Here is a 16,099-nt window from a genome sequence, read left to right on the forward strand (position 1 = left end):
TATTAAGAAGTTTGAAGAATAGTAATATTACTCCATTTAGAACATCATAATTTATACAATCCTTTCTTTTTATTATTATTATTATATTTATTATCCAATAAAAAATTATTATTTTACTATTACTAATACGCAATGCAATGGCCGCTGATTGAAATGCTGCAATGAACCTGCAAATGATGGTTGACTTCTCTTTAGAATTGGATGACAAAAATAATCAAATGATATTTTTTGACCAAATATTTCATAATTTCTAACATAGAAGAAAAAGAAGAAAGAAAAAAAAAAATATGAAAGGGAATACCAGGAATAGGAGGTAGTGAGGAAGATGACAAATATAAACATAAATAATAATAGTAGGTTTTTCCGCCAAAGAAAAAAAAATTTTTTTTTTTGTTTTGTTTTGAATATCATAAAAAAAAAAAAAATTTCATTCATTCAATAATAATAATATTATTAACAATATTATATAACCTTTGTCTGTCATTTTGTCCGTGGTCCGTCATTTGTGTTTTCTGTTTTATCACATAATTGTTTTCCCCTTCGATACAGAACTTTCAATTGAAAAATTTTAATGACTTAGCAAAATACGGAATGTATATACATATAATATATATATATAGTATTTCAATATATATTAATGATCGCTTAATTATTTGTTTTTATACGACACACATTTTTTACCAGGTAATTATTTTAGTCAGATGACCCCCTAAAAGCATTCCTTTTTTCTTTTTTTTCATAGCTGTGGGTAACAAAGAACATATGCATAAGACAAAGTAAGTAAAATTTATAAAAAAAAAAAAAAAAAAAAGATTCTTTAAAGAAAAAAAAATACCCTTGATAAAGTAAAATGATGATCATAATTAAATTATTATTTGTTTGTTTTGATAGCTATTTAGACTACTTTACTACTTTATTATAAAAAAATAATTTCACGTGTTACGTATCTGTCGATCGGTGTCTATCGGTTGGTTTTTTACCAACAAAAATAAAAATAGAACGGAGTTGAATTACCATCTATTAATAGATTTGTACTTTTGTTTGCTGTTATTTTTAATTACTTTTTTTTTAGACGAGCATAGAAGTAGATTGTGGAAAAAAAAAAAAAATTTATATATATACACATAAATGTAAAGAAGATATTCTTCTATAATATAATTGTGCAATGAAGATTATTCCAAAGATTTCGATAAAGGCTGACATAATTTTAGGAAATTTCGATTATTGAGTACGATAAAGTTTTTTTTTTTTCCAAGCTTCTATATCGAAAAAACGTTAATTCTACGTGGAAAGGCAAGATTAAAATTTAACATTCCAGAAAAAAATGTGGGATGTTTATTAAATACATTATCTATTGAATATCAAAAGTTTAGTGTTTGAATGTTTTGATGTTTCGATGCAGAAAAATTGGTTACGTGTACTTAAATGAATTCTTTCAAAAGGAAATATAAAAGTTTCAAAAGTTTCAAAAAAATATTCTTTGTGTTTCGTATTTTATTTTTTTTAATATAATAATTACATATATATATATTTTTTTAAACAAAGTTTTAATATTGTTTTCATTTTTTTTGATCTAACTTATTTTACTTATTCTTTAAAAGAAACAATTATCATTTTTTTTTTGTTTTTTTTTTGGAATTTTCTTTGTGATCTTTTTTAAATTACTATTAAATAATATTTTCAAGTATATAAAAAAAAATTTTTTTTTTTTTTTATTTCTCGCGTGCATTAAAAACGCGTCGCGTTTTTGTTTATCATAAGCATTTAATCGGAAGCACAATTTATTCATCCATGTTTACATTTGGTTTTATTATTGAATCTCCTTTTTTTTTTAATCAAAAGGTTCATATAGTTCATATTAGGATAGTAATTCATATAAGGTTCATTAATTAATTTATTTATCGGCTTATATACTTATATACTATTAATAATATCGGGTATAATGCATAAGGTCACATCTTAATCATCTTAATTGCTTAAGTGGAATCTTTTTTGTATAATTCACTTCATTTTTTCCGAAGATTCGAAACTTTTATTATAAAGAAATAGAAAAAAAAAAAATTAAATAATTGCAGTGGTAGTTACACAGAAAAAATTTAAGACAAAGAAATTTGGACTATTCTAGCCCACTTGGCAAGCGGGCAAATTTTTCTTCGAGAAAATAATATATTCAATTATTTACCATTATTATAATAATTATTTATTTTAAACAAGAAAACAAACAAGAAAAAATAAAATAAAAATATATATATATAAAAAAAAAATTTTATTTATTAAAAAAAATAAAATAAAAAAAATAAGATTCAATGGATTCAATAATAATAAAAATGGCGTTTTTATAAAGTGATATTAAAGAATAATTTTATCAAAAAAAGAAAAAAGAAAAGAAACAAAAGCCAAGAATAATTTATTACTCTTGAAACCTTAATCCTAACATGATTATTTGATTTAATGGGTTAATCCCAAATGGGACGCGTCCGTGGTTTTTCTAATAATAAAAGAATTACACTTAATTCTCTTGTAAAAGAGAACTGATATTAAAAATTTATTTATGTACAACAAATAAACGTTTACTAACATTAGATATTCTCTTCATCATGTTAACAATGTTGGAACAATTAATTTTAAGTAACAAAAGGTGATAATTAAAATAATTATTCCTAGATTTAGATTGTTTAGATTGTTATGGAATACGGAATTCAGCTCCCGATATTTCACCAAATTCGATCAATTAACGTTTAATACGTTTAATACATGTTTCAAGTTGATGTCAATGATTATGTCAATTGGAATTCAATTCCGATAATTTCAGACTAAATTGATCAAAAGTTAAATTTATATTATATTAAATTATATTTTATTTCTTATCAATCAAAATCTCTTTTCTTGGTATCCGCAGTAACTTAATCACGTTTAATTTACATATTTTTTACATGGTTACAAATTTGACAAGAATCAATTACTTTATATTGACTTTTTCTTACTCATAATGAATTTCTTTCATTTTATTCCGTTATTCCGCGCATTTATTAATTTATTTTGCAGCTTCTTCAAATACAATTTGAAACGTTTTATAAGGCGTATGACATACATTTTGTCTGTACGATTTGTCAGACAATAATTTATTGGCATCTCTGGATATCTTAGGGTATCTTTGGGTAAGACCTTTTTTTGTAATTGCCAACCTTGAAAAAAAAAAAAAATTCATACTCTTTTAACTTTGCAATTATCAACTTTTGAAAAAAATTTGTATTATTTGTGTTTTACATATTCTGACATCTGACTATTCTGTGAATACGAATCACATATCTTAAATAACTATCAAATATCAAAATATCAAGTGGGATATAGATATACTTTTCATTCTTTCATTCTTCTTCCTTTTTTTTATATATATAAACCTTTTTGTTTTCGTTCTTCATTTGGTCCAGTTGGAAATCTTTTGTGACGTGCGATTTTTCGTAGCATCATTTCGATATTTCGATTGAAATCTTACCATGTTATATACTGTATGTACGGTAGTTATTGCACTGTGTACGAGTTAAACCACTGTTTTCTTTTGAATGCTTTTAAATTTTCTACATTATTAGATAAATTTCCGTAAACTTGATTTCAACCGGGATTCGAATTATTATTAAATCTTCGTGAGTTTACTATGGTTATTTGAAAGAACATAAGATTATCGAAATTGAAAGAAATATTCCGAAATTACATAATATCGATCGTCAATCAGATTTTTAATAAACAATTTGATAGTTAAGGTAATAATTTTTAAAATTAGTTATAATAAAGACAAAGAAAATTTTTTGCTCTTTGTTATTCTTTGTTAAAAAAATTTTTTTAATCTTATATTTTAGTAAAATACAAATTCAATTGTACTTTGGAATGAATTCAATTATATTTTGAAATCATTTAGTCTCAAATTGTGTAAGATTTTGAAATTGTGTAAAGTTTTGATCTTTTTTGTGTCAAAATTTCATCCCTCTTGATAAATTACTTTTTTTTCGAAAAATTTCTTTTTCATTATTCAAAGAATCCAGGATTTCTACCTATTAAATGCATGAATTGTATATTAGTAATCTTTAATTTCAATTTTTTTTTTTGTAGTGATTTGCTATCTTTTGTGATTGTAAAACTTTTATCTTTTGTGACGTGCGGTTTTTCGTAGCATCATTTCGATATTTCGATTGAAATCTTACCATGTTATATACTGTATGTACGGTAGTTATTGCACTGTGTACGAGTTAAACCACTGTTTTCTTTTGAATGCTTTTAAATTTTCTACATTATTAGATAAATTTCCGTAAACTTGATTTCAACCGAGATTCGAATTATTATTAAATCTTCGTGAGTTTACTATGGTTATTTGAAAGAACATAAGATTATCGAAATTGAAAGAAATATTCCGAAATTACATAATATCGATCGTCAATCAGATTTTTAATAAACAATTTGATAGTTAAGGTAATAATTTTTAAAATTAGTTATAATAAAGACAAAGAAAATTTTTTGGTCTTTGTTATTCTTTGTTAAAAAAATTTTTTTAATCTTATATTTTAGTAAAATACAAATTCAATTGTACTTTGGAATGAATTCAATTATATTTTGAAATCATTTAGTCTCAAATTGTGTAAGATTTTGAAATTGTGTAAAGGTTTGATCTTTTGTGTCAAAATTTCATCCCCCTTGATAACTTTTTGAAAATTACTTTTTTTTCGAAAAATTTCTTTTTCATTATTCAAAGAATCCAGGATTTCTACCTATTAAATGCATGAATTGTATATTAGTAATCTTTTAATTTCAATTTTTTTTTTTTGTAGTGATTTGCTATCTTTTGTGATTGTAAAACTTGGGAAATGAAGATAATGAAACCTGTTCTCGGGAATAAAAGCGGAATGAAATTTCATAATACGCTGAATTCACGATGGTATTCCTCGTTATCATCATTTGCGAGTGATGGATGTTGAGATAAGATCCACACGAACTGGAAGTTTTCTCGAGTCTTGACGAATTTGACCGGTTAATTTGAACAATTATTTACAATTATTTCAAGAAATTAAAATCAAAAATACCTTTTATATACATGCTATATACGAATCCTAATTCAAATGTGAGTGGATGAAAAATTTTAATTGAACATTATTATGGAATTTTGTTATATCTTTCCAATGGTATGTAAAAACTCTAAGATTTGGTTATTTATTTATTTACTTACCTTTTAATACTTAGGTTCGTATTTTTTTTTTGTGAACTTTGTTACTATGTGAAAACTTTGAATTTTGAAGGAAGTAACTAAAATCAACCTTACCTTTCGTAAAATTTTAAAATTTTATGAATATTTAAAATAATACGAAAGAATGATATGAATATGATTCATATGAAAATTATTAATTATACATGTATTCTCAAATTATTAACTTTCGCATTATTTACTTATTTAAACGAACAAAAAGGAATCAGATTTACGCCTTACTATTTATTTATTGTATCACTGCAATCTTGCATGAATAAACTGGCCGTACAAATTATAAATCATGATATAGTTTTGGCCGGTATGATTTAAATTTTTCACTTATTATACATTTTTATCAATTTGGTCATACATTTCTGAGCTAATGTTTAACTAGTTAATACAGTTTTTTGATATCTAAAAATAAACGATATATATATTTGGCGGATCCCCAAATTTAGGTAACGTTGGCAAATTGTCGAAACTTTTTCGTCATTTCGATATCGATAACGAAGGAAAACCGTAATAGTAGCCGTAATGGTATATACATAAAATTTTCATTTTCATTTTTTGTTGGTTGCAATTTTAATATCACAATTTAGTAATCGCAATTTTAATATCACAACTTTAACTTTATATCGCAATTTGGCAAAATTTAGTATCCGCAATTTAATAAATTTAATATCCCAACTTAATATCCCAACTTAATATCGAAATTTAGTATCTTCAGGTATTATATTTTCAAAATTTGGGTGCAAACACAATTAGTTTTGCAAATTATAATAAATTTTGATGAAAATTTGGGATATTATGAACTTTTTTGCTGGTTCACAGTTAAAAAAAGGTATTTCTTCTATTACGGTAATTACGCAAAACCACCAGATTAAAATGGCGTAATTAAATATCAGGCCATAGATGATAACCTTACTTTGAAAGGTAAAATATTTATTTTAAATCAATTTCCTTTTGGCGTTTTAATCATCAATTTTAAGAATCTTTATTTGGGTAAAAACTGTTAATCTATATAACCTAAATAGGATGAATTCTATTAATATAATTTGAAGGTATTTTTTTCTTCTTTTATTTATTTATATGAATTTTTGATGGACTATAGTTAATTAACGGTTAATGGATAATTTACGATAATTTACTTTACAAAAAAAATTCAAAAAAAAAAATTATCTTGACCAATCAAATAAAATTCAAACAAGTTGACCATCCAATTCAACAGGAAACTCCAAAACGAAAATCTCATATCAATTGATCGAATAAAAGAATTGATTAACAAAAGAATTATAAATCGTTAATCGATTAACGAGAGGTTCAGACTTCAGACCAAGTATTATAGAAATTTACTAGTAGTGTATTATTATTTATACAATAAATATACTAAAAAATGATTACCATACAAAATTTCAAATTTCTTTAGGTGGCGATGAGAATTTGTACAAGAACAAAAATCAACATACGAAAAACAAGAATACAACGACGAATAATTTAACGTTACTTTGTAGCGTCAAACACTTGTAGCGTCAAAACAACGTACGAAACTAGTAAACTAAGAATTACGAGAATGGGTCGTTACTCGTTAGACTAGGCTTCAATAGATCATACTGTGAATTATAGTGATGAATCAAACTCAATCATCATTGATTCAAATCAAATCTATCATAATAATAACTATAATGGCTCTTCAAACAATAATTTTTTATTTTTTGAATTAATTATTTAATCGAACCAGAATCCTTTTTCATTTCCTTCAATTTTTTGCCTGTTCAACAAAATATTCTTTAAAAATGCATGATTATCAGGCTATTAAAGAAATTGAAAAATTCCTTGAGGAATTGGCAGATGCCGAAGACGATTATATCGATGATTATGAATATGATTTTTTACCTGAAAAATATCTTGAACCACCAGATTCACCAATTGAAAGAATTGCAGTTGGAGTCATTAAAAAACGTGTTTCCGGTTTCAATATTCCATTCATCGAACACCATGCTCTTATTGTTAAGACTCCTAATGGATTCATTTCTTTTCATTACGAACGTAATAAAAATAGACCAATTCTTAACCGATGTATTAATCTTAACGATTGGGAATTGACAAAGTTTTACACTCCTAAAGACGGGATTACTATGGCGGATTTATTTCAAAATGTTGGAAATTTTTGGATTTTTCCTAAATTCAGATTCGTTCAAAAAATTCTTTCGATTTTATTTGAACAAAGGTAAATTTTTTGATACACTTATTTTAATTAATTGATTTGTGTAACGACTTTATTAACATGGGTATTTATTTCTTACTTAGGATCGTTAATATGTTGAGAAGAGAATGGGCAAAAATTTCTCTTGTTCGAAAAACTCTAGTAAAAATTAAACTAATAATTAACTCGGGAGTTGAGTGGATTATGACACATATAAAAAGAATGTTTTCGCGATTTTTGTATGTAATTTTTCTTATTATTTTATTTATTATATTGTGGTTTCAATTATTAATTCAGCGAATAAAATTCTTTTTTTTCAGCCAGTAAAAGTCACACAGCATACACAACATATTAAACGTTGAATGTTACTTTACATAGTATATCTGATATGCAAAAGTAATAAAGTTGATTGAATTTCTCAGTGTAATATGTTCTTTTCACATGATAATTTATTAATTTCTTAATCTCGGAAATCTTTGTTAAAACAAGTATAACAAGTTTTATTACAGGATTTATGTGCACTTCATTGTCAAATTTATATATATATAATACCTATTTTGTAACCAAATCCATTTGCTTCGCTTTTTAACTCTCGTTTTTTATTTTATTTTTTTCTTTTTTTTTCTGTTTTCAAACTTTAAAAAATGGGAGCTTCTTATTCGACATGTGCAATTTGTGTAGAGTCTCGGTATACTTCAGAATTTAAAGCAGTTACAAAGAATTGTAAACATACGGCATTAACTTGTCAGACATGTGTTAATAGACACATTGAAGCTGAATTAAACAATAAAGGAAATTTGGAAATTATATGTTTAGTTGAATCGTGTAGACAAATTATGGATTATAGTGATATAGAAAATGTCGCAAGAAAAGAGGTAATGGTAAGATATGATAGAATGTTGGTTAATAGTGCATTGGGTGGAGATCCAAATTTTAGATGGTGTAAAAATTCTAAATGTGGATCTGGTCAAATTCATAGTAGCGGACGTATGTCTTTTAAATTTTCTTTTCAATTATATGTCATGGTTATGTTTTTAACGATAATTTTTGATTTTCTAGACAATGAACCTATAATGAGATGCGAATCATGTGGTCAAAAATCTTGTTATACACACGATGTTCTTTGGCATACAGATTTAACGTGCACTCAATATGACGATATTATTAAAAAAGCGGAAGAGGCAACTCAAGATTTACTTAATCGAGAAACTAAAGCTTGTCCTAAATGTGGTGTAAGAATCACTAAAAATGGTGGTTGTAACCATATGACTTGTAGAATTTCGACTTGTAAACATGAATTTTGTTGGTTGTAAGTATTTTTCTATCTTTTCTTTTTTTTTTTGGTAAAGAAAAAAAATTTAAATAACTGATAATTTGAAAATTCTTTTATTTTTTTTATCTAGGTGTTTGGCTGATTATAATGCGATTCGTAAAAATGGAAATAAATCTCATCGGAGAACTTGTCAATTTTATGCCTAAAGAAATCCTGATTTCTGAGAAATTATATAAATTATGATGATTGTGATTGTTATAGGAATTTTTGATATATATATATATATATTTCTAATATCCTTTTGATATATTGTATATAAATATATATTTTATTTTGTTTCTTTTTTTTTATATATATATATATATATATATAATAAAGGAAATATATTCGAATTACTAGGAGCTTTTATCATGTAATGATTTTTTTTTTTGTAATATTATCAATATTTTTATTTTCTTACCGTCCCAGCCCAACTCCCTATTGGAAGAGAATACTTTTTATTTAATACATTAATGAATCCAGTTTCTGAAAGTATTGTTCCAAGTTGCCTTGTAAGTTTAGGTTCAATTTTTTTTGCTTCAAACATGTCAATCCAGAATTTCATTATCATTACATAATCCATGTAATGATTTTTTATTGTAATATATCAATATCATTACACAATCCATGTTCTTTATGAATATACTACGACGTAAAAATTCCTTACTATCACGATCTCTCAAGTGTCAAATTCTATGGAAAACTGTATGTATTATTACCTTTGTGAACAATTCGAAAAAAAAATCAAATCACGCCGCATTATTAATAAATACTGTAGAAAAAATTTCCAGAATTATATATAGTACATAAATTGATGAAGGTCGTTTTTTTTCAAAGGACATGATTGATCCAAGTTAGATGTGATATTGATTATGAATTCTGGCAGTTCTAACAGTATATGAGATGTTATTTATTGTTTAAAATGAGTCGTGATGAATCAAGAGACTAATTCATTACTGGCAGTATATGTGTATTGTTTAAAGTGGGTTCATATATCAATTCATGATGCTAATTCATTGCTGGAAGATATGGCAATGGAAGCCACGTGCTTTTAGTGATTTGGTTGGTTGATATCTTACCATGTGATATTAAAAAAAAAAAATATATAACATAATATAGGCCAGAATTATAGAGAATCATAAATGTTCTTAAAATTGTTCTACACTTTTAGGAATCTTATTGTAGGTATGATAGCCAAGCAATTCATTCAGTTCGCAAATTCACAGTTTTCAATGGTTGTTTAAGCTACATAGATGAAAATTATGAAATCCTGCTTACTGGATTTGGTTGTAAAAGTTAAATTTGTCTATATGATTACGCTTTGGTGATATTCCTTGTGTTCGTTTCAAAGTGATCAAAATCTATCACATCTTGCTCTGTAAATCTTACAGTATTTACTTTTTCATTTATCATTTAACTTAATGATGGCCTTTAACTATAAAATATTTTATAGATACAAAAAATCCTTGATAAGAAAATTCTCGATCTTAACGATTATGGATTTGAAATAATTGTAAGACAATCCTTTTGTTGATGCTTTAATTTTGATTAAGATTTTTTAAGGTTCTAAAGTTAATTGAATTATAATTTTAAGAAATCATTTGTAAAAAAAAAATCCAATAAAGAAAATCTTAATGGCCAAAAAAATATTTTTGTAAAAATTTTTTTTATTTTTTTTTTTTAAAAAAAAATAAATATCATAAAATAATATGTTAATTTAATAATTTATGGGGGTGTTTATATTAAATTAACGTCAATCTTGACGTTAACCAATATAAATACCACCGTACAATATCTATATTATCGTACGGCTAATGCGGATCATGCTATCGATATTGATATCAAATATTGTACGATAACGAAACACTTAATTTTAATTGAACCTTATCATATTGATTGTAAGCAAAGATAATTATACATGACGATTGGATTATTTTTTCTCCACGAAAAAATAAGCAAGTTGAATCTTTAATCACTATGAATAATTTGTGCCACGAAAAAATAAGCAAGTTGAATCTTAATCACAATGAGGTTTTAGTGGGGTTGTTAAAGAATAGGATGTCAGCTAATGAAGAACCTGTGATTAAGAAGCGTCGTGTGGAAGAAAAAATCAAGAAAAATAATTTTTAAAATTGACATTGCATTGAAACATCATTTATTATATATATATATGCAGATTTCTATAATGTGTCACGTGTAATTCCAATTTCTTATATTGCAAAAAATTTTATTTATTAGATTATTAGGAAAGGGAACAGCGAGAACGCAACTTCCTAGGATTTTTTAATTGATAATTTCATCTATAGGAAATAATATACTATTTAATATATATAATTATTTGTAAACAAAGCTAATTTTTTTTTTATACAACAATTCAAATACAAAAACTACAATATAAAGCTTAATATGTATTATGTTTCAATGGAGAAAGAAAAACCCTATGCATTATGGCAACATAACACCTATAAATGCCGCAAGACTTTCATATTCATCCATTTTTAGTCCATACCTTTTTAAAAAGTTCAAGAATTTCGCCTTCGATATGATCTTGAGGCCTATAGATCCCGAGGGATAATTCATAGGGGTTCCTCCTTGATCACTCAATGTCTTTGTGATGGTTATAGAGAACGGCGTTTCTCGTTCTTGCGACTGAGCACATTTCTTTTATAAAAAAAAAAGTTATAAAAGTTAGCAATATGTGTAAATTTCTTTTTATTGGAAATAAAATAATATACAAATGATAACACTTTTTTTGTTCTATTTCAGTCCTTACTTCATTTATTTTTTATCCGTATCGTCTTGTTGTTTCTTTTTACTTCTATCCATTTCATTTAGTCTTTGTAAAAGTTGATTATTAGTTACTCTTTAAATATGATGTGTTGGATGTTCAACAGTGTGAGTTGTTCAACAGTATGAGGTGTTGAAATAAAAAAATACAGTATGTGTTGATTCAGCAGCACGAGTGTCGCGCATTCCGCCCGCCCATCTTTTAATTGTATTTTCTGTTTTCTTTCCTCTCCGATTTTCTTCATCTTCCTCCTGACTTCTTTTTCTCATGATGATAAATGATTTTTTTTTGTATTTTTTATTTTACTCCTTTTTTTTTGAAATTGTTGAACTAAAAAAAAAAGAATTTTTTTTTTGAATATGATGTGTTGGATGTTCAACAGTATGAGTTGTCCAACAGTATGGGAGGTGTTGAAATAAAAAAATACAGTATGTGGTTGGTTCAGCGCGCATTCTGCCCGCCCAACTTTTAATTGTATTTTCTGTTTCTTTCCTCTCCGATTTTCTTCATCTTCCTCCCCGATTTTTTCTCATGATGATAAATGATTTTTTTTTGTATTTTTTATTTTAAACTCCTTTTTTTTTGAAATTGTTGAACTAAAAAAAAAGAAGATTTTTTTTGAATATGATGTGTTGGATGTTCAACAGTGTGAGTTGTTCAACAGTATGAGGTGTTGAAATAAAAAAAATACAGTATGTGGTTGGTTCAGCAGTACGAGTGTCGCGCATTTCGCCCGCCCATCTTTTAATGTATTTTCTGTTTCTTTCCTCTCCGATTTTCTTCATCTTCCTCCCTGATTTTTTTTCTCATGATGATAAATGATTTTTTTTGTATTTTTTATTTTAAACTCCTTTTTTTTTTTGAAATTGTTGAACTAAAAAAAAGGCATTTTTTTTTTTGAATATGATGTGTTGGATGTTCAACAGTATGAGTTGTCAACAGTATGGGAGGTGTTGAAATAAAAAAATAGAGTATGTGGTTGATTCAGCAGTACGAGTGTCGCGCATTCCGCCCGCCCATCTTTCAATTGTATTTTCTGTTTTCTTTCCTCTCCGATTTTCTTCATCTTCCCCGATTTTTTTTTATCACGATGATAAATGATTTTTTTCGTATTTTTTATTTTAAACTCAAAAAAAGAAAAAAGTCCTTTTATAAATAAACATTTTAATATTGTACGCAAAACCTGCAAAACCTTAATAAAACGCGCAACGCGCCAATCACGTGAACATGACGATTACCACTAGACTAGTAATTTTCCGGCACAAATCACTACTTTTTACTCGCAGACAGCTCTCAAAATTTTAGAAAATGGAGGTTAATGGCCGTGCCTTGCCTTCCTCAATGTTACCTAAGAAAAGTACAGTATTTATAGCATGTATAGCATGGTGGGCCTGTGTCAAAATACCGCTGTATTCGATAAAAAAGGTAACTGAGTGAGGCAAGAAAGAAAGAGGGCTAGGACGGAGGAATACCGTTTGAAAAAATAATTATGTAATATTAGCATAGAAATTTCACCTTCGGCATATCATGGGCTTGCTTATTGTTTTATATTGTATTAATAAAGCGAGCCTCAGTTAGCGAAGCAAACCCATCCGAGCTTGAAGTATTGAAACAACGCATCGGTGAGCTTTGAGGAAAAGAATGCCGAGCCTGAAACCGCAACCGCAATGGAATCATTCTCATTTTCGTCGGATCATACTTCATATGAATGTGATCTTACTTCATATGAATGTCAAGGATTCAGTTAATCCTAAGAAAAAATGAATTCACTAGAAGATTCAGTTAATCCTCAATTAGCAGCACTCAACAACAGAAAGAATATTCGTTTCAAATTTATTATCTCCAAGATATGGATGTTCAATAGAAGTAATGAAACAGCGTAACATTGTGCTTGAAGATGAATTGCCAAGCTTAAAACAACCTCTCTGTTGAGCTTTTCGAAGTTAAATCCGAGAATGCAAAGCTCAGGCAGGAACTCAGGAGCAGAATCGAAAAATAGAGCGATATTGATATCAAGAACGCCTGAGAGTGCAAACCTTATGGCAAGAGTTTCGAAATTGGAACAGGGTTGGTTCCTCGACAGTGAAAGTCCAGACATGGAACGATAAGGAAGCGATACCAGCTGATACCAAGTCATCGAAGGACCCTGATAGTGAAACTAATAATGATATGGAAATGGGGGGCTTTCTTGATCGAAAAGCATAAGAAAAAAGTTAATGATGAGATAAGGCAGAGGAAGCAGGAGAAAAAGCTTCGTGATCAGTTGTCGACAAGAGAGGTATCTTCAACTCCGTTATCCGATAATAATATGAGTAAGATTTCAGTCGGACCCCCTTGCCAAAATAGTCATAGGAAGAAAGGTGCAGAAATATCGTATAACTGATAGCTGATGGGATGATGTCCAATCCGGTACTCCTTACGATGAAATTTCAACCGAGGTCCCCCGCTAAAATTCTTCCACAGTTTCTTTAGCACAGTTATTCAATAAGCGACGGGTGCTGAGCATGGCGCAATCGTGCTATCCAGGAAGAGATTTACTCTGGTATTATTATGAAGAAGAATTCTTGAATCAGGATAGAGCAACTACACATAATAATAAAGGAGAAATCGGTGAAAAAAAAGCAAATGGAATGATCTATGATAAAATCTTGGAAGTTCTTCTATTTTTCGTAAAAAAGAGATCTGAAGAGACAGGATTGCGACTCCCAGAAGTCTAAGCTGTAAAGATATATAAACAAGTACATCACGTCATATAGTGTGAACTCTATTTCAGAGTTGACTAATAAGTGATCAAAGATAATTTCTCGGAGCATACCGATTATAGGTCTGAAATAGAAAAGATGCCAGGATCAGCTGGTTAAGCGAAGTAAATCCACCATCTACATCTCAGGACACTCCAGCTAAGGCAGAGGAGGATGACCCTTTTATTAAGATATTCGAATATCTTGAAGAAAGACAGAACGAAACGTCATCAAGTGAAATTCTTGTCGTTTGCATTAGATTTCATAATTTACACGTACGACTCTAATATGTCAGATGATGATCGAAGAGAAGAGAATCGCTGATACTGTACTTTTTTAAAAAGGGATCGTACTTGGGCAACGTGTCTTCAAGAACGTCTTGGTTCAGCTAAACAATCTAGATCATCACCTTCATCATTCAAATTTCGAAAGTTTCATCATTACGATGTTTGCAAAGATGGTTCATCCAAAGCTATTGCAAAAAAATAAAGGTACTGGTACAGACGTCTCCTTGAGTGTGTATTGCAAATAGAATTCTATGGGACATCAACCCAATGTTCTTCAACCATTTTTTGCTTCTGTGTATTTAGGAACAATATTTAGGTCAAAGGGATATCGAGATTTCTTCATAAACGATAAAAGAATGAGCTATTGAATTTTACGAGATGGAACTCAATGGAACTCAATTGACAGAATTTAAAAAACGTGGTCCTATTTGCGAAAGAATGAGCAGTTATTGATATTTGAAATTTAGAATGAAATTACCAAGAGGAATAGGACACAAATGATTTATGTCATTTACATTGAAAACTTTAATTCTGTTCAGTTGATGTTTTCTGATGAGTTTATTCAATTGCTAGGTAAAGAAGAAAATTTGCTTAGATATAATTTGATTTTTCATGAATATTGATTAAAATGATCCATTATATAATATGACTAGGAATATTTTTATTACATTGTAGAATTCTTTATTCTTTTGTATAAATAAAAAATTGTGTGCAATTCAATTTTTGATACCACAATTACATCCATAATTGCCCATTCGGGTGAAACTATAATGTTATTTTTGTAAAATAAGTGTCATATTAAGAACGCGAACCTTGCGAATCTCCGCGTGAAAAATTTCTATACCTCTTTGAGACGAGATAAAATCATCATAATTCATTTCACTTCGTCACGAAATAATTACATTAAATAGTATGGAATAGTGATCATATGGGTCAGAGTTTAGTTTTACTATATAATCAATGAAAAATTAGGAATTTACTTAAATAATAATAAATGTATAAGTCTGCTAATGGGTTGTTTATTAATTCATTTAAATAATATTATTAAAATGAAAATCAGGAAATTAATCCTATAATTCGTACATAATGCATTTGTACTAATTCTTCTAAAACTACGAAATATAATTATCAACTTCCTTTCTTGATCCTAAAGCGATTTCTTTAAGAATTATATTACAGTCGGGTGAAAGAGACGGTTGGAATATATTCTCACTTATTTGGAATTTTGAAGGGTCTGTTTGCAACAGTGATTTGGATAGTATATTTGGATAGTTATAAATATTGATGCTTTGATAATCTTGTTATAGTATATTCCTTGTTTAATCCTAATATCATCAATATTGTCGAATTTCTTCGAAAGTAGTATTGAAACAAAGCCTTCTTAAGCTTACCGAAGTCAATCTTTTAAATCTTGAATCTTTTCAATTAAACTTGCCTGAGTTCTTGTTGGTTAATTTGGCTCGTTAATGATCATTCTCCAATTTTAACTTAACAATTTTTAAATTATCTGCTTATTACATTTAGGAATAGACGCT

The 16,099-nt window shown here is 27.6% G+C and overlaps 4 protein-coding genes across 4 annotated transcripts; all 4 read left to right on the plus strand.

Moving 5' to 3' along the window:
• Positions 1–7,026: 7,026 nt before the first annotated feature.
• Positions 7,027–7,763, plus strand: OCT59_024612 (uncharacterized protein; the record flags this gene model as incomplete). The annotated part of the gene is made up of 3 exons (XM_066132789.1): positions 7,027–7,460; positions 7,541–7,675; positions 7,757–7,763. The coding sequence occupies 3 exons, from the start codon at positions 7,027–7,029 to the stop codon at positions 7,761–7,763; spliced, it is 576 nt and encodes a 191-aa protein (XP_065991556.1).
• A 248-nt stretch (positions 7,764–8,011) lies between these two features.
• OCT59_024613 (uncharacterized protein) lies at positions 8,012–9,115 on the plus strand. The gene is made up of 3 exons (XM_025310931.2): positions 8,012–8,423; positions 8,496–8,745; positions 8,840–9,115. Exons 1-3 carry the CDS (start codon positions 8,081–8,083, stop codon positions 8,913–8,915), a joined length of 669 nt encoding a protein of 222 aa, XP_025176762.1. The 5' UTR covers positions 8,012–8,080; the 3' UTR covers positions 8,916–9,115.
• Positions 9,116–12,844: 3,729 nt separating this feature from the next.
• Positions 12,845–13,419, plus strand: OCT59_024614 (uncharacterized protein; the record flags this gene model as incomplete). Its single annotated transcript, XM_066132802.1, has 3 exons — positions 12,845–12,961; positions 13,038–13,158; positions 13,310–13,419. 3 exons carry the CDS (start codon positions 12,845–12,847, stop codon positions 13,417–13,419), a joined length of 348 nt encoding a protein of 115 aa, XP_065991557.1.
• A 621-nt stretch (positions 13,420–14,040) lies between these two features.
• OCT59_024615 (uncharacterized protein) lies at positions 14,041–14,253 on the plus strand (the record flags this gene model as incomplete). The annotated part of the gene is made up of 1 exon (XM_066132807.1): positions 14,041–14,253. One exon carries the CDS (start codon positions 14,041–14,043, stop codon positions 14,251–14,253), a length of 213 nt encoding a protein of 70 aa, XP_065991558.1.
• Between the last annotated feature and the right edge of the window lie 1,846 nt (positions 14,254–16,099).

Source organism: Rhizophagus irregularis, chromosome 5 (genome assembly GCF_026210795.1).
Source record: "Rhizophagus irregularis chromosome 5, complete sequence".
Classification (NCBI taxonomy): domain Eukaryota; kingdom Fungi; phylum Glomeromycota; class Glomeromycetes; order Glomerales; family Glomeraceae; genus Rhizophagus; species Rhizophagus irregularis.

Excerpts from the sequence above, each read along its gene's own strand:
- OCT59_024613 (XM_025310931.2), top strand. The coding sequence starts at position 8,081 with ATGGGAGCTTCTTATTCGACATGTGCAATTTGTGTAGAGTCTCGGTAT. Across the intron at positions 8,424-8,495 it reads TCAAATTCATAGTAGCGGAC|ACAATGAACCTATAATGAGA; the intron begins GTATGTCTTTTA and ends TTGATTTTCTAG. Across the intron at positions 8,746-8,839 it reads AAACATGAATTTTGTTGGTT|GTGTTTGGCTGATTATAATG; the intron begins GTAAGTATTTTT and ends TTTTTTATCTAG.